Source organism: Podarcis muralis, chromosome 8 (genome assembly GCF_964188315.1).
Source record: "Podarcis muralis chromosome 8, rPodMur119.hap1.1, whole genome shotgun sequence".
Classification (NCBI taxonomy): domain Eukaryota; kingdom Metazoa; phylum Chordata; class Lepidosauria; order Squamata; family Lacertidae; genus Podarcis; species Podarcis muralis.
Genome location: NC_135662.1, coordinates 47,941,212 through 47,969,107, shown reverse-complemented (window position 1 = coordinate 47,969,107; position 27,896 = coordinate 47,941,212). Strand labels below are relative to the sequence as shown.

Below are 27,896 nucleotides of genomic sequence, written 5' to 3'. Positions count from 1 at the left end.
AGTAACTAATACTGTAGTCAAACCAGCAGTGTTGTAATTCAAGAACTAATCTCAGATAACCTAAAATAAGCAGGGAAAACAAAAGGAAAACGTATCAACAGCTTACTTGATGTACAGCAAGACATTTCACGATGTGAGGTGGCAGATGGAAGAATCCACAGTGCAGATAATAGGGAAAGGATCTGCCTTCACAGGAGCAAGAATGACAAAAACTTGGTATGTCAGACAACAAACCACCCTGAAGCCCAGTTGATTAGATGAGAAAGATATTGTAGGACTGCAGTTACAAAAGAACCAGAACCAGCTAGAAATCACCTTTTTCTGAGTCAGCATTTTAAAATGTAACTCAGATGCTGTGGGACAGGAAGCTTTGGATACAACTCTTGTAATTGTTATGAGGCTCTAGTGAGACAGTAGTTAAGGATGCTGGCTGATAACTATAGTGCATAATAATGTTATTAAAAAGTGAATGTTGAGGTGTTGTCTTTCGGAAATTATTTTATTAATTTTTATGAAAATTACAGGTGTTCAGTTATTTTACGAAATGCTACTCACCAGAGGTTTGTGTATGCTTCAGTATGGATTTTGTAGGCATGTGGAAGTCCATGTTAATTTCAGTAGCAGGAGATTTTATAACTACTGTATACCTTACCATTCAGTCAAAAATGAGCTTCAAGGAGGATTTACAACAGAATAGTAAAAGCAATCATAAAACCATGTTGGATCCTTAAATGAAAAGGAGTTTGTACACACATTGGCTTCTCCTGTGGGAATGCTGGTGAGGTGGATAATGCATGTGTTAAAAGTTCTCTGTCAAGAACAGGTCACTGTACTTGGTTGTGACAAATCTGTTCATGCAAAATCATGAGGTATGACAGGCTGCAACTGATCTTTTGTTATTTCCTCTGAGTTGAGAGTAAACAGTTACTCTTCTCTTTATGATACCTACTTTCTTTGTTCCTCATCCTTATTCCTAATCTTCATAAACCTTATTAATTTGGAATCTGGAGTTTGACTGTATACATTTGGACAAGCCAAGGATTTCCCCACTGCATGCCAGATAGGTCTTTCATGCTCAACACTTTGACTCACACATTGGTGACTGAGAGATGTGGATAGTTGCTCCCTTCCAGATAGAAACCAACAGATATTGACGTTCCCATCAGATATATGGAAGAAAGAAGGATGTTGTCAGAAAGAAAGAAAGAAAGAAAGAAAGAAAGAAAGAAAGAAAGAAAGAACTGTAACAGGCTGGTTTTCCCTGCAGGAAATCTGGGCACACTTTCCACTGACTGATTCAGCCATCCCAAAACAAGACATATAGCCCCATCCTTTGAATGCTTGGTTTTCAAACATCACCACAGTCATGTAGGGTGGGGCAAAGTCCCAAGGAAGATCTTTGTTGTAGTTCTGCTCATGGATGTGGCTAGGGGGTGGTTAGGATGGGGCGAGGGGGGGGGGGAGAGGCGCAAAATCAGCTAAAATATGTCCATAAATATGTCTAAAAATAAGAGCTAATTTGTCCTTATCTAGGGGGAATCTGAATGGTTCTGCCAGGGGTGCCAGATCACATAGCTACGGCTCTGGTTCTACTACCAAATATTCTGCTCCGAGTCTCATAATTTTCAACATTCAATTTTAATGACGAAATAAGTGTCACTGTTTCAAAAACAAGTAGGCAACTCTATGGAAATATTTCTATGTGGGAAAATATAGTCTGTGCTAAAAGTGATTTAAGAAAAGACAGGAGCCACTAAAGATAACAAAAAAAAAAAAAAGTTTAGACTCTTGGAGCATGTGGGAAAAGGGTATTGTTGAAAAAGCAATAACTAATTTTATGGTCTAGCAAGTTTGCCGTTTTTTGGCAAACTGCCCATCTGTCTCCTTTACTTTAGGTTGTAAGCTGTGACAGAGAAACTGTTCTAAGCAGGTATCTACATTGTCTGAAAATCAATACTTGAACACAGGAGAATTTCCATCTCAGATGCATAATAACCCACTGCCTTTTGCCCCTATGTAATGTGGCTGAGTTAGTGACATATAAAACACACACAATTTTTTATTGTTCTCCTTCACCCTAATATTTATCTGCAACTGGTTGCTGGTTTTTTTTTTTTTTAAATAATTATCCCTTTCAAACAAGACTTTATTTTGTCAATTTTCTTAGTGCTACGTTCTGGGAGCAAAAGCAACAACAAAAGCTGTTTTATATATGTAACAATCAAAATCTGTATCTTAATCCAAAACATAACGTCCGAATTTAGTGCAAAATGTCTGAATTTAGATAGTCGTGGTTTATTCAAGGTTGTATTTAAGATGATATTTCCTTACAGAAGGTTGAAAGATGTCTAATATGGTGATTATGGAGCAACTCAATTTGACATTGATACCAGGAAAGATCCTAGAACAGATAATTACACAGTCAGTCTGTGAGCACTTAGAAAAATGATGTTTTGATTACTAAGACCCAGTATGGGTTTCTCAAAAACAAGTCATGCCAGACAAATCTTATTTCTTTCTTTCTTTTTAATATGAGTTAAAAGCTTGGTGGATCAGGGGATTGCTGTGGGCACATTTCACTAAGGCTTTTGACCAAGTCCCCCATTATATTCTTGCAGAGAATCTGGTAAAATGTGGTCTGGATGAAGTAACCGTTAGCTGGATTTGTAACTCAGTAATGGTTCCTCATCATCCTGGGGGGGGGGGGGAGTGACAAGTGGGGTGCTACAGGGTTTTGTCCTAGGCCCGTTGTTCAACACCTTTATTTGGATGAAAGAATTGAGGGGATGCTCATCAAATTTGCTGGTAACACCAAACTGGGAGGGGTAGCTAATGCTGCAGAAGATAGAATCGGGATTTAAGATAACTTGAACAGACTGGAGAACTGAGCAAAAAACTTAACAAAATGAATTTGTACAGGGGGGTGATTCCGGGGGTCTTCCTAACTTTATGTGATTTTGCCTTGACATGTGGAACCACAGAACATAACCCCCATGTAAATTGTGGGCCTACTGTTCATAGGAGCTGGAGGCTGAATCCTTTTCTGGTTTGGAGTAAGGTTCCACATGCTTCCTCCAACTCCAGCATAGCCTCAAGTACGGTTAGATGAGCACTTTGCTGGGTACTGAAGTTTGTGCCTCCTTCACCTTCTTCTGCATTCTTGTAGTCCTGGGGGAGTAGTGTAGTGGTGGTGACTGAGACTAGCTAGGGACCTGGCAGCTGCCATGAGGACTTACAGTCCTGGAATTAGAGTGCCCAAATCTGGCTCCTCAGGAAAAAAATAGTATTTGGTAAGCTGCTGGAGAATCCTGCTGTCTTTGCTCCTCTCCTGAGGAGACCTCAGGTTTGTGGTCCAGGCAGGGCTGAGCCTTAACATGCTTATATAGAACTGACTGATTATGGCAGACCAGAATAGCATATTTAGCTTCCATCTTTCTTCAATAACTTGCATGGATTTCATTATTCTTCCACTAATTTTAAATTCAGAATATTTGGGCATGGAGAATTGTGTTGAAAATAAGTGTTTTGATATAACATTGAGAGTTCTCCAGAATGGATTTTTCATATCTTCTTAAAAATTCTCACATCTCTATCAAAGTCGCCTACTGCTTCTTTTAAAAAGAATTCATATTACCAAAATTTCAATTCATTCATTGTATTTTACTTTGGCATTTATTTAAGCCTCCTTGACCCTAAACAAGTGAAGTGCAAGCTGACTGTACTTAAATCAAATAAGTGAGATTTCTTTCTCACATACTGTATTTAGGATTGGCTGTTACTGTGCCAGGTATGACTTATATTCAAGGTCAAATGGTCTTAAACATCTGCATGTTTCCTAGTATCAGGTAGCATTCCCCCCCCCCCCCGTGGGAACTTTTCTTTTTTGGACAAAATGGCACAGCTGAGTAATCAAAGGAATACAAATCAAAGACAACTTCACATCATTGTGTAAAAGGATAGGGAAAGGTTTAAAAAACAAGACAAAAACCCACACAGCTTCCTTGTTTAGTTTAGCACTTGGTCGTCTATCTTGCTCTCTTGTTTTCTCTGAGTCTTGATTGGTATTTTAAAAAATCTTGTTAGGCCTCTTTCAGCAAAGATGAAGGCACAGGAAATGGCCATGGATAGGGTTTAAAAGCCAATTAATTCGTTTGCAATTTCTCTTGTTCAAGTATACACTTCGCAGTTGCCAATTGTTTACATTGGGCCACCAATCTAAACTATTTAATTGGGAAACACATTTTGCTTAGGCTGAGGTCCCAGTAAGATTATGGCAACAGTATCTTGTTCAAAACTCAAAGCAAGCAAGCCCTCTTCAGATATTCCAGGGGCACTCTTGCCTTTAAAGCTGGGGCAAAGCACTGTGGTGGCAGGTTCCAGCCTTATTGTACCATTTGTTTACATGTCTGAACCATACTTATGTGCGTACAAACCTAGAGGGCAAAGAAAGTAGTGCATATGTAGATGCAATGTAGCATGTACAGTGAATGGGACGTGCTGTGCTCCCCTGGCCTGCATGTATTCACATACGTGTATGTGATACATGGCTTGTGTGAGCCTTGTGTGTGTGTTGCATGGTCCATAGTCACCACTCCTTTGGCCTCTCTTGGCAGATAGACATTCCTTTCTCTATGGCGTACTTAACTGATACTAAAGGCACAGTCCTTACCCTAATCCTAGATCATCTGGGATGAGTGAGTGAGGATGTGGCAGGACTCTAGCTCAGCCTACAGGTTCTCAGCATAGCCAGACTTCATCTCCTTGAGTCCTCAACCCCAGGTCAGCCAGAGACATGATGGGAGCATAACTCACCAATCCTGGCTCATTGAGCTAATCCATCTGAGCCAAGACTTCTGGAATTTACACTAGCTTAAGCCCTGAAAAATGGGTGTTCCAGGGATAGCAGAGGGATGGGACCGGATAGGGAGATTTATGCTTGATCCTAACAGTTCATCTCAGACGTGTGACCTGCAAATCCAGTGGAACATACACAGGCAAAAAGGGTGGTGTAAATCAAACTCTATTTCAAGTTTTCCATCTGCCCTACTTCCGCTGCCTCGTCTGGCAGTAACCCCACTCCTGAACAAAGTTTGGAACTGGCATACTGTACTTAACACCGATTTAGTTTAAGATGGCACAGATTACACTGGCTTCTCATATTTAGGATTGCTTCCTAATTGAGTTAATGTAGGACATGTTGCTTTAAGGCTAAGCACATTTAAGAAATCAACCCAGTGGTAACAGAAATCTGAAAAATGTGGGGAGCCCTCTCTGGTATCATCAAATGGCTTCTAAAGGCACCAGTAAAATAAAAGTGTAAAGTTATGAGAAAAAACCATTATAATTATTAAATGACCTTCCTTTTACTCTTTAGGTTTATTTCCTGCCATTTTAAACCTTGCTAGCAATGCTCATATCAGCACCAATGCTACTTGCGGTGAAAAGGGCCCTGAGATGTTTTGTAAACTTGTGGAGCATGTTCCAGGTCGGCCCCTACGCAATGCGCAGTGTCGGATCTGTGACCACAATAGTGCAAATTCCAAAGGCAAGTTCACTACTTTATACTTTTTTCTGGATGTTCCAAGAGACACTGACTATGGTATTCAGCTGGTTCAAGAATGCAACTGGTTTAGCCATGTGAACACTGCAATCCAAAGTGATCCCAGTGGAATCAGTGGGGACTGAAACAAAATTCTGTTTTTAAAAATTTCATTGTGTTATTTTTGTCTGGAATGCATTTATGTTCTGTGTGAAAGTTTTATTCTATCTGAATTTATGTTGTGCTTGTCCATATTACTCTCCCCCACCCCTCAAAACATAAGAAGACACAGAACAAAGGCACATCTGGGCCAGCATACTTGTCTAAGAGTGGCCAGCTAGATGTCTATGGGGAGTCTTAAAATAGATGGCTATAACAGCACTCTCCCCTCTTGTGCCCCCAGAAGCTGGTACTCAGAGGCATATAACCTCCAATATTGGAGGTAGTATTTATTGTACAAATTAAGGTTGGCGGCTCAAATCCCCGCGACAGGGTGAGCTCCTGTTGCTTGGTCCCTGCTCCTGCCAACCTAGCAGTTTGAAAGCACGTCAAAGTGCAAGTAGATAAATAGGTACTACTCCAGCAGGAAGGTAAATGGCATTCCCGTGCGCTGCTCTGGTTTAGCCACATGATCTGGAAAAACTGTCTGCGGACAAACATTGGCTCCCTTGGCCAATAAAGCGAAATGAGCGCAGCAACCCCAGAGTTGTTTGCAACTGGACTTAACTGTCAGGGATCCTTTACCTTTATTTATTTATTTATTTATTTATTTATTTATTTATTTATTTATACATACAAATTCATATACCACTTATTCTTGTGTACACACACACACACACACACACACACACACACACTTATCATAAACATACCAGTGGTGGGCAACAAATAAAATAAAATGCATAAAATAAGAACACCAGAAACCCACTTTCAAAGATCTGACTCACATATCAGGGAAAACTGGCTCATAGCCACCATGGGCTCATAGTATATGACATGTGTACTTTACTAGTAAGATCGTAATCATGATAACCGAAAACAGCAAAAGTGGAGGGGGAAGAGGGGAAACATGATCTTAATTTGTTTTTGCTTATTTTAGAACAACACCCTATCTCAAATGCTATAGATGGTACTAATAACTGGTGGCAAAGTCCTAGCATTCAGAACGGAAGAGAATACCATTGGATAACCATAACTCTGGATTTAAGACAGGCAAGTAAAAATTGTATAAAAGTATGTAGCTTTTGTGTGTTGCATGATCAAAGAATTCCTACTTATCCTTGGTTTATAGAAAGTAGAGTGGAGAGAGGTTAAGGGAGGGAGGCTCCTTGGTAGACTGGGAGTTTGGGTTTTTGGTTTTTTTTAAAAACTCCAAAATAGTTGTCTGTCTTTATTACACTTCCTAATGCATTACTTAATGAAGGATACTCAGACACAGAACTTAAAAGCACGGACTATGTGGAAAGAGCGGAGGAAAGGTGTTGGTAAGTCCTTACTGCTGCACCAGGACAAGGGGTGGATCATGCTCACTGTGACCGTATAAGTGCATTTGACTGTTGGACTTACTGCACATTTCACATCAGAGCATAGGTTGTACTGGTGTATGCATTGGAATTTCCCTTCCTCCCTTTCCAACACCCCATCTGATCTGTAGGATACCCACCCCTCTGGAGTAAATTTTGGGGGTGCATGGGGACAGCAGTGGAGAGGAGAGGAATGGTAAGTCCTGTTTGCAGAAGCGGAAGTCTGATGTACAGGCAGGATGCCACAATAGGGATATCACTCTGAAATGACTATTTGGATGATTCCTTGCTTATTACAGTGACTTTTGCTGGAAAAACAACAATTACGATAATACTCACAATTTGTATTCTAACAGGACCGATAGTTGTCCTAAATCCATATGAATCACTTCTTTGATAAGGGCAGGTTGCAGCTGGAAATGAGTTCTACAGAGTATTTGTGTGGATCTCATTAGGTCTTGTGGTTGAAGTTTGGTTCAGAACTGGTTTTTCTAGTAATTACATGAAGCTCTCTTTCCTACAGTGCTTGGAGGAAATTTTTGTGATTTGAGGGATGAAGCTGAATGTTGCTTATGCCCTTAGTGCATTTTTAAAAAATCTAAATCTTCATAATATTTTGGGTCATCGGGATTTCTTTTTTCCAGCCTGAAGGAAACATTTTGGCATGCTTTCCTGAGGCTAATAGAAACTAAAAGCAGATTCTTGAGGGACCGTTTATTGTGCAACTTTCTGTATTATGTTATATATAGCAAGATGCTTTGCATGTACACGTCCTTTTTAAATGCTTGTCCATGACATGCCTTGTCCTAATGTATGAACTTCTGAAATTACAGAAATTTGAACTTTGTGAACTCTTGTGCAAAGGCCAAATAGGAAATAGCATTTGAAGTTGGGGTTGTATTTATTTAATTTAAGTGTAGGCTATGGAAATTGAGCTAAAAGCAAACAATGTTTCCATTGCAAACAAGAGCATTAAAAATTTGAGAAATAATTATAGATGTTAGATAGTTGAAACCTGGGTTTTGAGCTACTCTGAAAAACTATATTTTCATAGGTTAGTACTAAGTCTTGCATTTCCCCCCCTTACATTTCTTGCAGGTCTTTCAAGTTGCCTATGTGATCATCAAAGCTGCTAACTCTCCCCGACCTGGAAACTGGATTTTGGAACGTTCTCTGGATGGGACTGATTTCAAGCCATGGCAGTACTATGCAGTTAGTGATACTGAGTGCCTAGTAAGATACAACATAACACCAAGGCTTGGGCCTCCTACATATAAGAGAGATGATGAAGTTATCTGCACTTCTTATTATTCTAAGCTAGTCCCACTTGAACATGGAGAGGTAGGTTTTCTTTTTGTTTGTTCAGATGCCTCTTATTCTTGGACATGGGGGTAGTAAAACCACTCTGCTCTTATGTTTAGTTTGATAGTAATAGGCTTCTTCAGACGCTTGTCTTCTCTCCCCTCCATCAAGATTTATTCGGCATTATTAGCAGCTGCTGCAGGTTTTGTTTCTGAAGATCAGAGTCATACCTCATGTTACGGACGTTTGAGGAGGCTCATTGTTGATCTCACTCCAGGAAGAGAGGTGAAGCAGCTTCTGAACAGGAAGCCCACTCTTATCTTTGATGCTGCAGTTTATATTTATAAAAACTTTGCACCTCTTAACACATCTACAGTGGTGAATTGTTGAGAGTTCCTGTTATCTTGTGTAAACTTGCGCTCTGGTTTTTTTAAAAAATGCTTTTCTTAAGGATCACCTGATACTCGATCATAAAATTAAAAATGCTGTCTAAATTGCTCTGTGTAGCTTGAGCTCTGAAGGAGGACTTGGCATTGTTTCAAAGAGAGAGCCTAATTAAAAGAGCTATGTATTGTGCAGGTCAACAGTTGATTGTTCTTTCTTTAAAGCAAGCTCTGTTCATAGTGGTTCTGTAGTATAGATCAGAGAGCCAGGCCAGCAACATCAGGAAATGAGGCTCTAAAATCTGTGACTAGTTCACTGTGAATGTCTGCCTTTATGCGTTGACCTTATAAAAATAGCTACTAAGAGAAGAATTCCAAATTCTTTCTTAGACTGAAAGCTGTCAGAGTTCTGAATGTGTTTGGGACTAAAATGCTATCAACGTTATCTTTTTTATATGTTACTTTAACACTTTAGGCTAAATGTGCATATACAGTCATACCTCATGTTACGGATGCTTTAGGTTACATGTTTTCGGGTTGCAGACTGCTGGAAACCTGGAAGTACCGGAATGGGTTACTTCCGGGTTTCGCTGCTCGTGCATGCACAGAAGCGCTAAATTGCGCTTCACGCATGCGCAGAAGCACCAAATCGTACCTGTGTAGACGCAGCACTTCAGAATGCAAACGCTGCGGGTTGTGGGCGTGCCTCCGTTACGAATTACATCCGCAACCCAAATTTCCACTGTATAAGCAATTATGTCATGTGATTTTTAATGGGATGTGTAAAACAACATTCGTAGCAGAAGCATAATCTGAAATTAATTTGGGTACTTTAGTTCAGATTCCAGGATGTTTAGCTTAGCCCTTGTCTCCTTCTCTGAAGGGGGTGAAATCTGTTGATTGAAGCCTAAGCCTGTATTCAACTAAGGTTTGTTCAGAATAGATCCGTGGAAATTAACTAATGATTAAGTTAAGTCAGTTAATTATTGTCGGTCTCCTCTGAGTAAAACTTAGTTGAAAATCACCCTAAGATTGCTAAGTATTTTAGATTGTCTGAATCCAATTCTAAATAGACTTACTAAGGAATAAATTGCATTTATTTCAGTAGTAAATTACAAGTCAACATGTTTGAGTTCTTCGAACATTTCACAGGAGATGCTAAGCAATTTTCTGAAGGGTTATAGCCTAAGTACAAAAATATATTTTTATTGTATAGTAAAAATAAAATAGAAACAAGTTTAATTCAAATATAACCAGAGGTGACTGCATTAGATTCCAAAGATCTGGGGTGACCAAGGGCTGCCTCACTATGTTGTGCTTGAGAATACATTGAAGACTGTGGGACAGCCTTTGTTCTTCCTGTGTATCTTTTTATTCTCTAGATTTTCTTCCTCTAGCTTATCTAGTTGGGTATATAATGCATTGCATGGGAATCAAAACTAGCATTGAAGCATTGGTATGGAAGTTCATAAAATGCTGAGGGCAAGTACATTCCTGCTTCCCCAGTCAGTGTTTCATTCTGCATCCCTATGCCAGTATTTTAGCTACAGGCCTGCTTTCCTTTGCCCTCGTCCTGCAGAAGCCCATTAAAAAATGCGCTCTCAGCATTTAATCTGCGGACTGGAAAGCGATTTCTGTGAGATGTGAGTTATAAAGTAATTCATTCAACACCCTTAATGAGGACAGCAGTGAGCAGGGACAGCACAACAGTGTATTGAGCCTGGTAACTACTTCACAGACGTGCCCAGCTTGTATTGTGGTGTTGTGGCGGAGGCAACAGTGGGATGGGTGCGGAGGTTGATTTTAAACTTTCACTCAGAAGGTATTTTGAAATGTTGATGTGTTATTTACAGGCTTATACAGAAACCATTATTTCTTTTTAGATCCATACATCGTTGATCAATGGTAGACCTAGTGCTGATGACCCTTCACCGACATTATTGGAGTTTACTTCTGCACGGTACATCCGGCTTCGATTACAACGTATAAGAAACCTTAATGCGGACCTCATGACCCTTAGCCACCATGATCCTAAAGATCTTGATCCTATTGTTACCAGAAGGGTAAGATGCTTTCTTCTGGGTTTTAACCAACCATATGAATTGGATATGTGTTATATCTGGGTGATTCTCAACATCTAGTTCTACTCAAAGAAGACCCATTGAAATTGATAAATGTACTTAAGTGGTCTGTTCCAAATATGTCTTGATGAAAGATTGAAACCCATTGTGGGACTGACGTCACATGCTAATTTTATAAAGCAGCATTCTCTCATAGGCACTATGCCGTTTGAATGCATCCCAAAGTGTGGCAGGTTCAGATGAAGCCCCTCGTGTGTTAAAAGCATGTAGGCTAGTCACATCCACCCTCCACATTTGCCCGCTATTTGTCCACCAGCAGTAAGAAGATGCCCAATGAGTGTAAAATTTGTCCATGTGACGGGGATTTCTGGAGCATGAACCTGGTTTATTATACAGGGTGAGTCCTTTAAAAGAGGCCCCGTGGATCCAGAGTACACATGTTCTACGGGGCCTCTTTTAAAAGACTCACCCTGTACTAGTTAGTTAATCAGTCTTAAAGCAGAGTTCCCCATTTCATATGTAACGGGGAATTGCATTAAAACAAATCAGGCTCTCCATGTTGAAAGCGGTGTCCCAATGGAAGAGGAGTGTGCAGCCTTAGTGATCATTTCTGGCTTCTTGATCCATGGCTTGTGAAGCTGGAGATGTATGTCTAAAGTACGTAGTACTTAGAGATGTGAAGGCTGGGAGAGGGAACCCAGAAACACTGGGGATGGTGAGGAGTGGAAACACGCAGCCCCCACATTCTTACAGTTCTTTTCCTATTTGGTTCCTAAAAACTGAAAAACCAAACACAACACAATTCCCCTCAATTTATTTTCTGTCCCCCCCCCATCAAACTCCAAGAACACCCTTCTTGTTTAATACCTTTCATATGGTACTTGTCTTGTATGCTAAAGAAAGATTGCATGATACAGTTCAAACAATACCTAGTTGTAGATATTATTATTAGCACATGAGAACTATTGTTATTTGACGCTATAACCAGTGTAATGTATAAGTTCAACACAAGCTTGACAGATGACATAAATCTACATTTGAACGCATGGTTTGCCTCATCGAGGGAATCAAGGCATGTCAGTGCTACATTTGCTAAGCAATTCTCCCTAATTATTAGTTTAACTTAGCTCTTCTGAAAATAGCTTAAATGAATGTTGTCTATTCTCAGAAAAAAGCCTCTGGACCAAATTGATCTCATTAGCATTCTCACAGATGAGTGAGTTTTTCAAAAACCTTCTTTGGTTGTTACATCAGTATACCTGAAGCCAAAATTAGTTTTGAGTTGAATGAGTAATTTATGCTTCAAATAATTTACATTCATGCAGAGTTTTACTTTACTTGTAGTAGATTATGACATATAGCATAATAATTGTGGGGCTGCGAGAAAATTAATAAATTCTGAGGATAGAAGAGTTGAAGAAAATGTTTAAAACTTCTATAGAAAAGAAGCCAAAGATATACCTATTGGTTGTAATAGGAAAAGATATCCCGCAAGATAAGAAAAGACTATTTTTATATGTGACGGCCACAGCCAGACTAGTACTTGCAAAAAATTGGAAAGGGGAAACCACCCCCACTAAAGAGGATTGGATAAATAATTTAAGTGATTTTATAGAATTGGCAAAGTTAACAGCAGCCATAAGATAACAAACAAATCAAAAATTAAGAATGGAATGGCAATGCTTCGAGGACTACATGAAAAAACACTGTTCTAAGGATAACATGTTGATATGCATAGACTAAGTATGTAATGGCGAAATAGATGAAATTAATATTAGGAATATTAGAGATAATATATAAAAGAAGCAATGTTAATAAGAAAATATAAAGAATGTCGAGTATTGGTGGAAGGAAGTCACATGGGGTAATAGTAATTTGCTTTATTTTGTATGTAGGGTGGAATGTTATAATGGTTTTTGATGTTGTATTTTTTCTTTCTTTTTTCCTTTATTTTCGTATTTGAATAACATTAATAATAATATTTTTTTAAAAAAAGAATTGTAATGCTAGCAAAAAGAGAAAACCTGATCCGCTGCTGCTGCTCTTTGTGTGTGTGTGTGTGTGTGTGTGTGTGTGTGTGTGTGTCAGGGAGAGGGAGAGAAAGAAATACCTGTTCATTTACGTTTCCATGAATAAGTCCTGACTAGTATAAACTTCACCTGAACTGAAAGATTTGTCTGGTTTTTTTAAAAAATAGAACTTTGGCACTTCTTGTTTCAAATACTAAAAGGAAACTGATTTTATAAATCAAACTTTGCTTTATTTAGTACTACTATTCAATAAAGGACATCTCTGTTGGAGGGATGTGCATTTGCTATGGCCATGCTCGAAGCTGTCCTTTGGATCAAGTCACAAAGGTATGTTTGTTTGCTTGTGTCACCCCCTCTGCAAACATGCATCCATCTCAAGAAAAACAAATTTCTGAATACCGCTAAAATGTTGCAGAAGCCAGGTTTTAATGTTACAGAAATACGTCTTGGTTCATTACTTTGTTGCTCAGTATTTAGTGAAATTATAAATGCCTGGGTCATCTGCCCTCACTTCAAGTCCTTTCAGCCATACTGGAAAGATGTGTATTACACTGCATAGGCTTTTGAAGTAGTGCAGCCTATGTGGCACAAGTGTTAAACTGACTGCGCGAGGAAGGCTTACAGGATTATTAGAACTATACTTCCAATGGATCCTTTTAGGATTGCATAGGAATATAGAAATAAAGAAACTATGTTCCAGGATGTGTATACCTTATCAAAACTCTTGTTCTTTTGCAAGTCTTCCTTGCTCATACTTTCAGCTATTTCCATATGCAGTGGTACCTTGGGTTACAGATGTTTCAGGTTACAGACGCTTCAGGTTACAGACTCCGCTAACCCAGAAATAGTACCTTGGGTTAAGAACTTTGCTTCAGGATGAGAACATAAATCGGGCGCGGCGGCAGCTGGAGGCCCCATTAGCTAAAGTCATGCTTCAGGTTAAGAACAGTTTCAGGTTAAGAACGGACCTCCGGAACGAATTAAGTTCTTAACCTGAGGTACCACTGTACACACTTGAACACATTCATTCATTCACACACAGCTAACCTTTAATATACAAGTGTGTGTGTGTGTGTGTGTGTGTGTGTGTGTGTGTGCCTATACGATCAGCAGGAGGAATGTTGCAAACACTACAGCTTAATACAGTGTATACAAACTTGAATAACTTCTCACCCACCAAAACGTCTTAGAGGTTTTTCTCTACCTCCACTTATATACTTCAGTTACGATCATGACTGTGTGCACAGCAGCAGTGTTATCATATTCCATTTCAGCTTCCCTCTAGGGTAGGTATTGGTTTCATTGTTAAACTGCTGTTGCCATCAAGACATTTATCTTAATGCTCCATTGAAACCTCCTATATTGTAGCTTAAGCCCATCACATCTAGTTGTTCCTTTTGGGGCAGCAGAGAACAGGTCTCTGTTCTTTGTGACAGCACTTCATGTACTTGAAGAGTTCTTCTCTTTAGTGGCTTGCTCATCTGGAAGTAATAGTTCTACATTTCCCATATAAAATACTTCCTTCTCCCAGAATTTCAAGTACAGTGATGGTGTTGCTTTTAACAGTAAATTCTGAAATTGCACAAGTGCACTCCAGCAGGCACACATACTCTGCCTTGTTTTATTAAATATATTGAAGAAGAGGTGAAGAATAACCCTAAGGTTGTGACATAGGGCATTGATGTCCTTCCCCCTCATGGTTTTCTGTAAGCCAAGCAGTCATTTTATCTCAGGTGATCTCCCACCAAGTATTCAAAGCCCCAGGATGCCTTCCTGGGAAGCAGGACATATCTGACAAACTGACAGTGGCTCTCATTGGCCAGAAAAAGCCAGGAGCTCTTTAAAAGCTGAACTTTCATTTGTCCTTCCCAGGTGGCTGGCATAGCAAATAGGCATTCCCCCCTTTCTACTAACCTTCTGTCCCATCTAGCAAGAGCAGCAGGGCTGTGGATGCAGTGATGGCTGTGCTGCTTCATTAAGCCCTACTGCTGCTGGTCAAAGGTTTGGATTGCCCCTTAAACAAACAAGTAATAAGGGAAGGGGAGAGTCAGAGGTACGCTCCCTAAACTGCTGACAATGCAGAAATCCATACTTAAATATTGCAGGGCCTTGTGAATGTTTGTCAGTCATCCACCAGCAACTCCCACTGCTCTCTCTCTCTCTATTTTAAAATAATTTACCCCTCACTCTGCCCCCTTCCCTTCTGTCTCCTTTTACCACTTTTTACACTGTAGTTTCCCTGAACTACATTGCTTCCTACAGGTTGAATGGGTTTCTGCTGCTCTTCCAAGGTAGATTTTTATACCATGGCAAGAAGGTCCTATACAAACTTGTAGGCTGCTCTAAATGTTTAAAAGCTAGTTCTAAGATCTCCCTCTCAAGAGGGATTTTTGTTTCCAAGGCATTAGGTAATAGAGCTGTGTTATAATCTGATTTTATTTAGAAGCTTCAGTGCCAGTGTGAGCACAATACTTGCGGTGAGAGCTGTAATGAGTGTTGCCCTGGCTACCACCAGGCCCCGTGGAGACCAGGAACCATTTCTGCTGGCAACAAATGTGAGAGTACGTAGCACTAAAATGATGCTTCTCTATACACTTGCCTTAACATTGGCTAGGTATGTAATCCAGCCACCACTGAAGCCTGTGGAATGGCCAAGTAGGTGAACCTGCCTTAATTTTTTTAAAAATATATGATGTACTTGTGTTTCTAATATTAGCAATACAAGGACTGTTAGATCTGCACTAGGCTTGTGATGCTAGGAGTTTGCAGATCTGCCATGACTATTTTTGGTTGTAAATTACAAGTTTATTTCACCCCACCACTTTTTAACATTATCAGCCATAATGGCACTTGCTTTCAAATAGTATGTCTTTGTAAGATCTTAATTGATCTCTGTGTCCCTGATTCAGTGACCCCTAATGAGCACATGGTGTCCCCTAATATGCACACACAACTAGATGCATGATGGGTTGCCTTGTTTTCTGATGTGACAGCAGTGGTATGTATTGGTTCCTCTTCACATATGGGAACTATGTAAGCTGTTAGTAATGGTTTCATTAATGCTTGTTTTAATGTGTACGTGTACAATATGAATAGGGCACTTTAGGGCTGGAAGCTGAATGTGGGCTTCAGGTCTCTTTATCTGGCCCTCAGGGCTCTTATTTGGGCCATGATACCCATCACAGTTAGCCACACTCCTCACTTCCCTGTGCTCTGCATCCCCACTAGTGTTACTAGTGTTTTTTTTCCTGGCTGCAAAGCATTCTTGAACTGTGCTTGCTTGGCTAGAGGATGAACAGCTGTGACCATACCCACTTCTGCTATGTGGCCCTTAGAAGGTTGTCCATGAATGAATGTGGCCCTAGGCTGAAAAAGGTTCCTTGCCCTTGCTGTACAGCATTAACTTTAGCATGTATCACCTGACTATTTAATGTCTTCAGCTTGTGCTGCAGAAATATACTCCGAACTACATTTAGTAATTGCAGGGAATCAGATGCCCCAGTTCTAGTAGTTCATTTTGAAGAACTCTGCAGGACTTCCTGGGCTTTAAAATGTAGAGTCACAAGAAAATTAGTAACCATGTTTTATTCATGCTTTACTTTTTCAACAATGAGAGAAGTTTAGAAAGCAAGGAGGAAGAAGCCAGAATACTATTAGTAATTATGTACTTTAATAAATGGTGAAACTTTTAGATCAGTGTGAACTGCATAGCACAGTTTTTAAAAAGCCAGTTCTGTATATATTAGCTGCTACATGCACAGAAAGAAGCCATATAGTACAGAAAACCTTCAGGGTTTTTTCCCTACTGTTTATATGTTTAGCTATGCTTTGTTTTTTTAAAAATGGAAAGTGAATTTCTTTCTTTCTTTGTAGGATGCAACTGTCATAACAAAGCAGAAGACTGTTATTATGATCAGAGTGTGGCAGATCAGAAAAGAAGTTTAAACATTCATGGCCAGTTCAAAGGTGGCGGAGTGTGTATAAACTGCACTCAACACACCACTGGAATAAACTGTGACATGTGTACTGACGGTTACTATAGGCCACATAAAGTAAGAGGATTTTATGAACATATGTTCTGTTGCCTTGAACTGTGCTAAAAAACAGCACTTATTTCTTTCAGCCCATTTCTGTTGATTTTTGCAATACCTTGTCATTTTAAAAAGCCATAACGGAGGGAAGGTTATTAGCAGAAAAATGGCAGAGTATACTGAAGTTGTATCCCTGCAAGTCCTATAAAATACTTTGTTGTAACTCTTAATACGTTGCTGTAGCTGTTGGTCATATTATATAAACTCATAACAGTTGTCAAGGAGTCATCAGCAGTGGCAAGTGACTGGCAGCAGTGGTCCGCAGGGCATTCTGACTTCCCATCACCAGGTTCAGTGCGGCTTACTAGGAGAGAGGCAATGTGGTGGAAAGGTTGGTGCAATGTAAGCATACCAGTGGAGCCAATCCACTGTGCCTACTAGTACATTTGCACCACTGATCTCACAGCTGCTTTGCTGCTCCTTCTCTCCCTTCTGGAAAGCTGAAGTGATGTCAGTGATGGGAAGACATGCAACTGCCCCCTCTCCTCTGGCTGACTTCCCTCTTGAATCCCTTCAGCCGGTGTGAGCAAATAAGTGCAAGCTGTACAGACCCTTTTGGCAACTTCTGTTGCCCTCCACAAATTTTGGACGGCAACTGCCAATAGCTCCAGGCAGGTTCAGGAAGGCTACCTTAGGGTCTGTGACACTTCAAAAACGTCTGGATTGCTTTTCAAAGAACATTCCTTTTCCAAAACATCCCACAGATATGATGGCCAGTTTGAATGCTACTCCATTCATGCCTACAGCTCCTTGTTTTCAGTTTCCTCCCGCAAGGACTAAATTAATCACAATATCCTGTTGAGTTATGTGTTGTACTACTGTGTGTGTTGTCATGCCATATCATCATTATCCTCAGACAGCAATAATTATGCACGCTCACCAGCATCTTATTATTAACATGAACAAAAATATTAACTTCTTTTAGGTGTCTCCCTTTGATGATAACCCTTGCTTTCCCTGTGAATGTGATATATTTGGGTCACTTGGTTTTGACTGTGTTAAGGATGATGCTCATGCTGACCCACAACATGGTAAGTGACTGGAAAATACATTTTCTCTAAAAACTAGTCCAGCTAATATTTTTTGAAACTGGGAATTGTATGTGAGGAAACACTGGCAATAAGGACCAGTTCAAACATGTTTAGATTTTTGCCTGGATTGTAGTTACATGCATTTAGAATGGGGTTTATTAGCAATTTCAGCTGGAGATTTGGCAAATCCCATAGGATATGCAGGGAATGATTGGTGGTGGGATTTTTTTTAAAAGGGAACCTGTTATGACATGAGACAAGTGTGAGGTAGGATGAAGGCCAGGACTGAGGAAATTGGGCCCAGGAATTCAGGCTTGATGCCACTAACTGCTAACTGAGGATTTGTGCCCGTGTAACTGCTTCTGCTAGTGCAAGGCAAGGCACTCAATTTTCACCAATTCTCCCTACCAATTGCAGTGCTCTATGGCATATCCTGTCTTGCACTAGAAGGCCCCCCTGCAAACCTGAGGAAAAGTTCTTTGGGAGCACAGGGTTGGAGAGATTGGGAGGGGGGAATCAGCTGCCCTGCCTTGAGGAAGCACTTCCAGTAGCACAAAGCATAACTGGAACAACCCTTAATACTTAGGCCAGTATTAGGTAGTGTCCCAGAAAGGCTTGCCCGTGGCTCACTTATATCGCAGAAAAAGGTTGTCGAGGTTAAACTTTTCCCAGACTTCTTGCACTTGCTGGTACTGTAGCACACTGCCTAAGGCTTCTGTCACCACAGCACAAGGATCATGGTTCTAATGCTTAGGGAGCAAAAAATGATATGTATCTGCATGTGATAGGTCTTCCTCTTTTTCATCCTTTTCTCCTTTTTCAAGGTGTTCAGCCTGGTCAGTGTCACTGCAAGGAAGGTTACGCAGGAGAGAAGTGTGATCGCTGTGCCTTCGGCTACAAAGGTTATCCAAGCTGCATGCGCTGCAACTGTAGCCTGGTTGGTAGCGTTAATGATGACCCATGCACAGAACCTTGCCTTTGTAAAGTAAGCGTACTACTGGTTTTCAGTTTGATTTGTTGTGAACTTTGGAGTGGGATTTGTAAATTAATTTAATAAGGAAAATATTTCTGTTAGTGGTAAAGATCACATCCTGTGTGTAGCAATTAACTGCGGCTTAGGCAAAAATCTCTCTGGGGTGGGGATTTGAGTTATGATTCATAGTATATCTGTCACAAATTTCAGGGAGGCACTACATGTCAAATGGTGTGAGAGAGCTAGTAAATGCAGTTGAGGGTGGAGAAGCATGGCTACAATGAACAGCAGACAATTAAATCAAGGACAGCAACTTATTTAGCATTGAGGATGGCATTGGAAATGTTTGCGGATCACTTTTACACAACTATCAAAGTGGGAGGTCTTGATGCTTACTTTTCCTCACATTCAGTAAGAACTGATGTTCTTTGGATTAACCCCAAACTTATAAGCCATATGGAACTTCATATTTCCAATCCTAAATTAACAGGCTTAATTTTACTTGTATATGTCAAAATAAGAAATTTGTCGGATGAAAGTTAAAAATAATGATGAAATGCATTAGTACTAATTCTAGGACCATCAATCAATCATTATGCCAGGATTACTTCTAACCTCTGGTTATTATTGTGATGATAACAGAACAAATATTGCATGTATTTCACAGGAAAATGTTGAAGGAGAAAACTGTGACCGTTGCATGCCAGGATTCTATAATCTCCAAGAAAGAAATCCCCAGGGCTGCACTGAATGTTTCTGTTTTGGGGTTTCTGATGTCTGTGAAAGCCTTCCATGGCCCATCAGTCAGGTATGATCTTGCTAATGTTCCATGTCCAAACACCTCATTAGTTTTTCTCAGGCAGCCCCATAAATGTGCTTCAAGGCCTATTCTTTAGTGGCAGAGCACATGTTCTACATGCAGACAGTGCCAGGTCCAATTTTCCAGGCAGGTCTGGAAAAGACTCCTGGCTGAAACCTTGGATTTCTGCTTCCAATTATAGTAGAAAATACTGAGCAAGACTTCCTGTCTATCTTCTTTTATGATAGACAGCCCATCTCCATCTAATTTCACATAAGCAGGCCGTACCAAGTAATAAAGTTAAGAGTGTAGTAGTAGTAGTGGTAGTAGTAATTTTTAGTTATTGTTAGTAGTTATTAATTAGTAGTTATTAATAGTAGTTATAATTAGTAGTAGTAATAGTTGTTATTATTATTATTTCTTTAACCCCACTTAACTGACTGGGTTGCCCCAGCCACTCAGGGTGGTTTCCAAGAAAATATAGAGGAACACAAACAAAATATGAAAGATTAAGAGCTTCCATAAACCTTCAGATGTCTACGAAAAGTCATACGGTTGCTTACCTCTTTGACATCCGGGAGGGTGTACCACAGGGCAGGACCAACTACTGAGAAAGCCTGGTTCCCTGTAATGTCACTTCTTGCAGTGAGGGAACTGCCGGAAGGCCCTTGAATCTGGACCTCAGTGTCTGGGCTGAGCGATGGGGGTAGAGATGCTCCTTCAGGTATACTGGGCTGAGGTCGTTTAGGACTTTAAAGTTCAGCACCAACACTTTGAATTGTGCTTGGAAACATACTGGGAGCCAATGTAGACCAGGTTCATGGTTTGTTCAGAGAGAAACCAGCTTATTTTCACTGTGGTTTAATGGGATGTGTGAATCAGACTGTGGAAGCCTGAGCACATGGATACAGGTGTTCTGAGGGAGCCAATTGCAGTGGTGAATTGGACCACATATACATCTCTTCCAGCCAAGAGTACATGAAACAATTTTCTGTATGATACTTCCCCCGTGCCCCTTTGGGATATAATAGTGCCCTGTGCTTCAACAGTAGGCCGTATTATGTAGAATAAAATGGTTACTCCATTAAAAAACACACACAATTGTGTGTAAAGTAACTTTCTAGGTGTGGTAAATGATGTTTTATAGTTTCTTTTCCTTAAGGTGTCTTCTATGGCTGGGTGGCTGGTGACTGCTCCACTTACCACAAAAACCGTACAGCCTCAACAAGATCAGTTTGATGGACCTCATCAAATAAGTATTAATAATATAGCAGCTGCAAAAATACTGAAGTCTCCTTATTACTGGTCTGCACCCAAGCCATATCTTGGAAATAAAGTAAGTATCCAAGGGAAAATAGGTACTTCTTGTTGTTTTTGTAACTATTCTATATCGTATTACAGGGATCTCCAATCTTTTTGGGCCCATGGGCACCTGAGGAATTTTGGGAGAGTGCCACGGGCATCAAACCCTTTATTTCTTCTCTCCTCCCCTTGGATCACTCCTGTCCACTGAAGACAAACATAAAGAGGAAGTGTGTCTACTCAAACTCACACAAATGGTTTTTTTAATGGGTCTGGATAATAGTTGGATCCAGTAGAATTAAAATGGACCCTTTTGAATTTTTATGATTTAACATGTGCCCCCCAAACCCCACCACCATCAAGTTAATTCTCCATAGGTGATTTACTGCACTGTAGTTGGGGGATCACCAAAAAGTTGAAACAAGACATGGATCTTCATGGTTTTTACAAAGAATGTCAACAAAAACACCAACAATCTTCAGAATACATCTGTGGGCATGGAGAAGAGCTATTATTTGTTGATGGTTTTGAGGGGAATCTTTTTAAAAATTATGAGGATCCGTTATGATCTGTGTTGCCTCTCTCTTCCATACTGACTCTGCAGCAGCCCACTTTCGCTCCAGCAATCACTTTGTTTTGCTGCTCCCCACCTTGCAATTGCCCCCCTTTCCCTCCCACCCTTTGGGCTGCTCTGCTTTCTGTTCAGCAGCTCAGGTACCAATGAAAAGGGCACAAAATTAAAAGAAGTAGTAAGAAGAAGAAAAGTTTGGATTTGATATCCCACTTTATCATTACCCTATGGAGTCTCAAAGCGGCTAACATTCTCCTTTCCCTTCCTCCCCCACAACAAACACTCTGTGAGGTGAGTGAGGCTGAGAGACTTCAAAGAAGTGTGACTAGCCCAAGGTCACCCAGCAGCTGCATGTGGAGGAGTGGAGGCGCGAACCCTGTTCCCCAGATTACGAGTCTATCGCTATTAACCACTACGCCACACTGGCTCTCGTTGGAAGATCGTTGCTCTTTTAGCTTCCTTGTCCAGCTCTATGCACTTAACAAGGGGTTGGGGTGGGCAAAGTAAGCACGCACTCTCTACCATGGCAAGTGGGGCAGTGTTATCTCTTATTTGGGTGTGTTTTACAGGTAAATTCTTAATAGTGAGGGATCCACACTGGTGCTAAAAAGTAAGAATGGGGAAATGGTTGTTCAGCCTGCTGCATGTAAGTTTTACTCTTCCCTGTTATGCTAAAAACTTCTTTTTAAAAAAATATTTACACTTTTATTCTTCCAGCTCACTTCCTTTGGTGGTTATTTGAAGTATACTGTGTCCTATGAAATTCCCATGGACAGTACGGATAGTGATTTGGTATCTAATGTGGATGTTATTGTTCAGGTAATTTAAGATTATGTGAATTGAAATAGTGGTTTGTAGAGCATGGGATTCAAAGAGAAAGAATGCACAAAACACAGGTGAACACACATGGATGGTAGTCGTATTGGTTGCTGGTTTTCCCCCCTCTTCTGGTGACAACTCTTGTGTGTCATGAAATGGCAATATGGTAGATCTCATAACCTTTTGAGTATAGCTTATTGGGGGGTGGGATATTTGCTGATGGAATGAGGAGGTCGAAAAGCTCCAGTGTGTGTATGCAGCCCTTTGGACCTTTGCCTTTAGATTTATTTAAACAAATTAAATGCAGTGAATGGTGTATTTGTATTGCTTGGCATTTTGGTTACTGCCAGTTAGAGGAGTTTAATTCAAAGCCTAAAGCTATGAATTTGATAGTCTCCTTTGCCATAAACCTACTAGGTGGCTGAAAGTATAAGCCACATTCTCCAGCCTTGTCATTTCTGCAATATGGGGGTGGATTTCAATAATATAATATATATATGAAGCCTTTTTAACACCCCAAAAGTGCTATATAAACAGGTTATATCCAGTATCAGCGGAGACCTGTTGAAATTAATGAACAAAAATTAGTCATGTCCGTTAATTTCAGTGGGTCCACTTGGAGTAGGACTAACATTAGATACAATCCTAAGTTTTCCCTTCACTCAGTAATTTACAATGACTGATTGCAAGTACACCATTTGCTTCTATGCTTGCAAAACTTGGGTGAGATTATAGAATGCTTTAATTCCTGTATGTGTGATCCTCTTGTGCTGAATATACAAATATAGGTTGGGAGGAAACTGGTCTTTTTTCGTTGCAATCCTATACCCATTTACAAACCAGGCGGAGTCCTATTAAACTCAGTAACTCATACTTCTGAGTAGTCCTATATAGGATTGCACTGTTTCCTCTTGTCCATATTCAAAGCGTACTTGGTTGGCTGTGTAAATTGTACACTAGCATCCTCCACACGTAGTCAGTTTTGTTAATACCTTGGTTCTAAATGCCTTAAGGTAAAGGTAAAGGTACCCCTGACTGTTAGGTCCAGTTGCGGACGACTCTGGGGTTGCGGCACCCATCTCGCTCTATAGGCCAAGGGAGCCGGCGTTTGTCCACAGACAGCTTCCAGGTCATGTGGCCAGCATGACTAAGCCGCTTCTGGTGAACCAGAACAGCACACGGAAACGCCGTTTACCTTCCTGCCAGAGTGGTACCTATTTATCTACTTGTACTTTGATGTGCTTTCGAACTGCTAGGTTGGCAGGAGCTGGGACCAAACAACGGGAGCTTACCCCTTTGCAGGGATTTGAACTGCCGACCTTCTGATCGGCAAGCCCTAGGCTCTGTGGTTTAGACCATAGCGCCACCCGCGTCCCCTCTAAACACCTTACATGGAAGCAAATTCCATTGTTTTTGGTGGGAATTATTTCCATGTGTTTAAAATCAGAATCTAGGCATCCCTTGGACATGGATCAACTTAAACAGAATTTTTCTTAGGGAATGAACTGTGAAAAGGTTGGAAAGTTGATTCTGGAATAAGAGGACAGTTCTTTGTAAATGTTTCATAAGTTATATGGTTAAACAAATTTCCAATTAACTTTTGTCATGGAAAGCTCTATACAGTTATATATGTATCATTTCAGGGCAATGGACAAATTTTATGTACAAGATCTGAAGGGTTGTCTTTGCAACCATATGAGGAGTATTCCAGCACTGTACGACTTGTGTCTGAAAACTTCGTTGATTTTAATACGAAGAAATTAATAGATCGAGATATGCTGATGACAGTTTTGGCAAACGTTACCCATCTTTTGATCAGGGCCAGTTACAACATTGCAAAAAAGGCTGTATACAGGTAATGGACACAAGAAGATTCAGTTTAGAAATAAATTTTCTCTTATGCCAGTTGAATATTCTTTGATGAACATAAGTCAGAAAAAGTTTCCACAGTCTTAAGGCCTTATTTATGCTGTTAATAATTTTCTGTCAGCAAAATCCTAACTTTACCTGTGTCAGCTCTAAGTATATTGGAATGTATGTATTCAAGTGTTTCACTTAATTCTTGCCTAGATCTTGACCTGAAGACTTTTGGAAAATTGGTCGCAAGATTCTCCTTACTTATGGGCAAAATTTCCAGATAAAAAGGGGGACAGGAATCCTACACCTTTAATAACTCTGGAAGAGGAAGTTTAAGAAGGCAGCTCATTAATAGATATACTAGAGGTCCACATAAAGCTGTTGCCAGTTCTTTGCAGATTTATACCTTGCAATTGAAATTTTATTCTGGCAAAGTGAAAGGCCTTTCCACAACTGGATTTGGCCCATGGCCCAGACATCTACTTTTTGTCATCATCATCATTATTAAAAGAGGGAACACACTGAACCCTCCTTGCCTATGGTGATAGAGGGTATTAAATAAATTGGTTTCATCCAGCACATGCATTGTTGACAAAGCAGTTCATTTATAAAAGACCAGTTGTAGAGCGAGAAGGATGGACCTTCCTTTCTTGCATCCTATTAGGGCCTTTAAGTTGGAAAGTATGTGCTTCTGAATTCTAATAAGCTGACATTTTGTTAATCATTGTTCTGTACCAGACTGTGTGGAACAAGGAGACTTTATATTACCAAATCTCACATTTATTCTTGATTTTCATCCAATAAGATGAGGCTACTGTGTGCATTTGTTTGTTGCTACTGTGGAGCTGTAATGTCTAATTTTTTTGCTGAAATGTCATGTTAAGATAAACTGATAGACACATCAGAAAAGATGTGCTGAGAGTTCTATGTGTATGTGCGGGGTATGAAATATGATGCAGAAATTTGTATCCTGAGTCATCGGAATCAATAAAACAAGTTTCTGTCTGTTGTGGAAACCTTGGGAATGTGAAGTCTTTGACTAGTGAAGATTCAGATTGTAGGCAAATATGCAAAAGTCCCACAAATGCATGTTGTTGTTTAGTCGTTTAGTCGTGTCTGACTCTTCGTGACCCCATGGACCAGAGCACGCCAGGCACTCCTGTCTTCCACTGCCTCCCGCAGTTTGGTCAGACTCATGTTTGTAGCTTCGAGAACACTGGCCAACCATCAAATGACTATGCACAAATGCATAGTCTGAGTCAATTGCAGTCCATCTTTTTACATCTCTGGTGATGTGAACTGATGACCTGGGCACAAATGACTAATTTGTAAATTGAGACGTTAGGATTTTATGAAAACATCAATTACTGGGAAGGGACCTTAGCACATGTTTGTGAACTTGGCTTTAGTTCCTAACATACTCAGTTAGAAATACCATATAGCTGTTGTTGGGGAAGGATGTCTGAGAGCCTGGAGAACCATGAGAATCAGAGTACATAGTACAGGGTTAGATGGAGTGGTAAAGCACATGCTTTGCTTGCACAATGTCCTAGGTTCCCTGATGCTTCAATTATTAAAGACTCAAGTAGCAGGTGTTGTGGTCCCTCTCCCTCTCCCACATCCCAAGTTCCTGGATTGCTGTTGCCAGAGACATGGCTGAATGGACAAATAGTATGATCCGATATAAGGCAACTTCCTATGCTGTCCTTTCCCCATGTTTCTGTATATCAGAGAACACAGGACCCTGTATCCATAGAAAGTGCTGGAGTACTGCAAATGATGCAAGGCTCATATTAATTATGTTGGGAATTCATTTGGTATTTAATACCAGGATATTTAATACATCGCCAAATGTAATTGATAAGTGACTCTATAAATTATTAACAAGGTATGGTCCGAATCCATACCTGGGTATGTTTTCTAAATGTATAGCCCCTTCCAGTGAAATCCTTTAGTGTCTACTCAGAGGTTGCCCCCATTGAGTACCATGATGCTTACAATGCTATTCAGGAAGGTTAGCTTTTCAGTGATACATGGTTTTCATGATCCCTTTTATGTTTTTCTTTTCAAATCTTTCAGCAATATATTTATTTTATTTAATCAATTCATATACCTGTTAACTAGAATATTCATGTGTGTGTGTGTGTTGCTGTCTCGATACAGGTTGGATTCTGTCACTTTGGATACAGCAAATGCTAATCTCATAGATGTGTCTTCAGCTGCAGATGTAGAATATTGTGAATGTCCCCAAGGCTACTCTGGGATTTCTTGTGAGGTAATCTGTCATGGTTTTATATACAAGAAGGAAGCACTTTTCAATATACTTTCCACATACAGATCATATTGTTCTTGCTTGCAGTTTTTAAAACCTTGACGGCAGAACAACATTTTCTAATCTGCATTGTTTACAGTTGTTTATGGCAATTTTATCCACTCGCTAAAAAATAACATTTCCCCACATTTTTACGGAGTTTATAGCTAAAGAAACTGAAGGTTGGATAGGCCATAGATTATTTTTAAAGCTGAACACCTAACAGTTGTTCTGTTATAAATTTGACAAATTACAGTTTCTCATATGTGCTAATTGACACTGTATGCAAGATTCCTGGATATATTTTAATGTGCTTTAAGAAAATATGGCAGCATTTCAGGGACTATTGTAATAGGGTTTGGGATTATTTGGTCTGGATGTCATATTTGGGGCCTTTCCAAGTCTGGTTTTATATCTGTATAATGGGATTCTGTCCCTATGTGTCGGAGTATAAATATTAAAAAATAACATATTTAATTAGTGTTTTTTGTTTTATAAATACAGACGATTACGCTATATAGCAAACATCACTGCTTACTCCCCATGCCACACAAAGGTTCTGTTTAAGCATAGATCTGTGGATTGAGTTCAGAGACACGTTTGTGCTGTTGTTTTATAGGAGAGCTAATGCAGAACTCACTTTTAATAGGTTTTCAAAATAGTCTAATAATGGGGTTGAAGTGCTGTAAGAACCATTTTGTGCTGTCATTTCTTTCTTTCTTTCCTAGTCCTGCCTTCCTGGCTACTACCGAGTAGGTGGCATACTTTTCGGAGGGATTTGCCAGCCATGTGATTGCCATGATCATGCAACGGAGTGTGACATTCATGGTGTTTGTGTTGTAAGTTACCTTGCAGTGCGCCTTCATTTTCATTTCCGAAAAGATCACATTAAAAAAACATCAATTCATATAATTTTTTCAGTGCAAGGCAGTTTTGTAATATACCCCAAAGAAGCATGGAAGCGCATCTTCCCACCCAGCTTCTGTAACTTTAAAAAGTTTTGTGTGTGTGTGTGTGTGTGTGCATGTTAAAGGAATTAAATTATCTGGCTTAGGCAAGAACTGACATAAAACACTTTTATATGAAAAGTCATGAAAGCCATAGCTTTTCCTTCTCAGCTGACTGGAAAAATTCCTGTGGATCCAAGTAGTAAAAATATTTGGAGCATAACTATGTGATTACATTTCCTCAACTTTTGTGCTGGTTCCGTTAAGTTCTGCACCAGAAAGGGAACCTTTCCTCAAAGTGATTATTTTTTTATAAAAAAAGAACTTTAAATCTTCT

The 27,896-nt window shown here is 39.9% G+C and overlaps 1 protein-coding gene across 2 annotated transcripts in view; it reads left to right on the top strand.

The window, feature by feature from the left end:
- LAMA1 (laminin subunit alpha 1) overlaps positions 1–27,896 on the top strand; it is a 91,803-nt gene that overhangs the window by 12,256 nt on the left and 51,651 nt on the right. The window contains exons 2-16 of one of the 2 annotated variants that reach the window (XM_077933139.1): positions 5,375–5,545; positions 6,639–6,751; positions 8,161–8,403; positions 10,631–10,810; positions 13,096–13,185; positions 15,302–15,419; positions 16,732–16,910; positions 17,875–17,980; positions 18,805–18,965; positions 19,621–19,761; positions 20,915–21,088; positions 22,343–22,444; positions 24,088–24,299; positions 26,465–26,576; positions 27,341–27,451. In XM_077933139.1, the coding sequence (XP_077789265.1) occupies positions 5,375–5,545; positions 6,639–6,751; positions 8,161–8,403; positions 10,631–10,810; positions 13,096–13,185; positions 15,302–15,419; positions 16,732–16,910; positions 17,875–17,980; positions 18,805–18,965; positions 19,621–19,761; positions 20,915–21,088; positions 22,343–22,444; positions 24,088–24,299; positions 26,465–26,576; positions 27,341–27,451 (2,213 nt within the window). The remainder of the gene's footprint in view (positions 1–5,374; positions 5,546–6,638; positions 6,752–8,160; positions 8,404–10,630; positions 10,811–13,095; positions 13,186–15,301; positions 15,420–16,731; positions 16,911–17,874; positions 17,981–18,804; positions 18,966–19,620; positions 19,762–20,914; positions 21,089–22,342; positions 22,445–24,087; positions 24,300–26,464; positions 26,577–27,340; positions 27,452–27,896) is intronic. The other variant, XM_077933141.1, reaches the window with a different exon arrangement.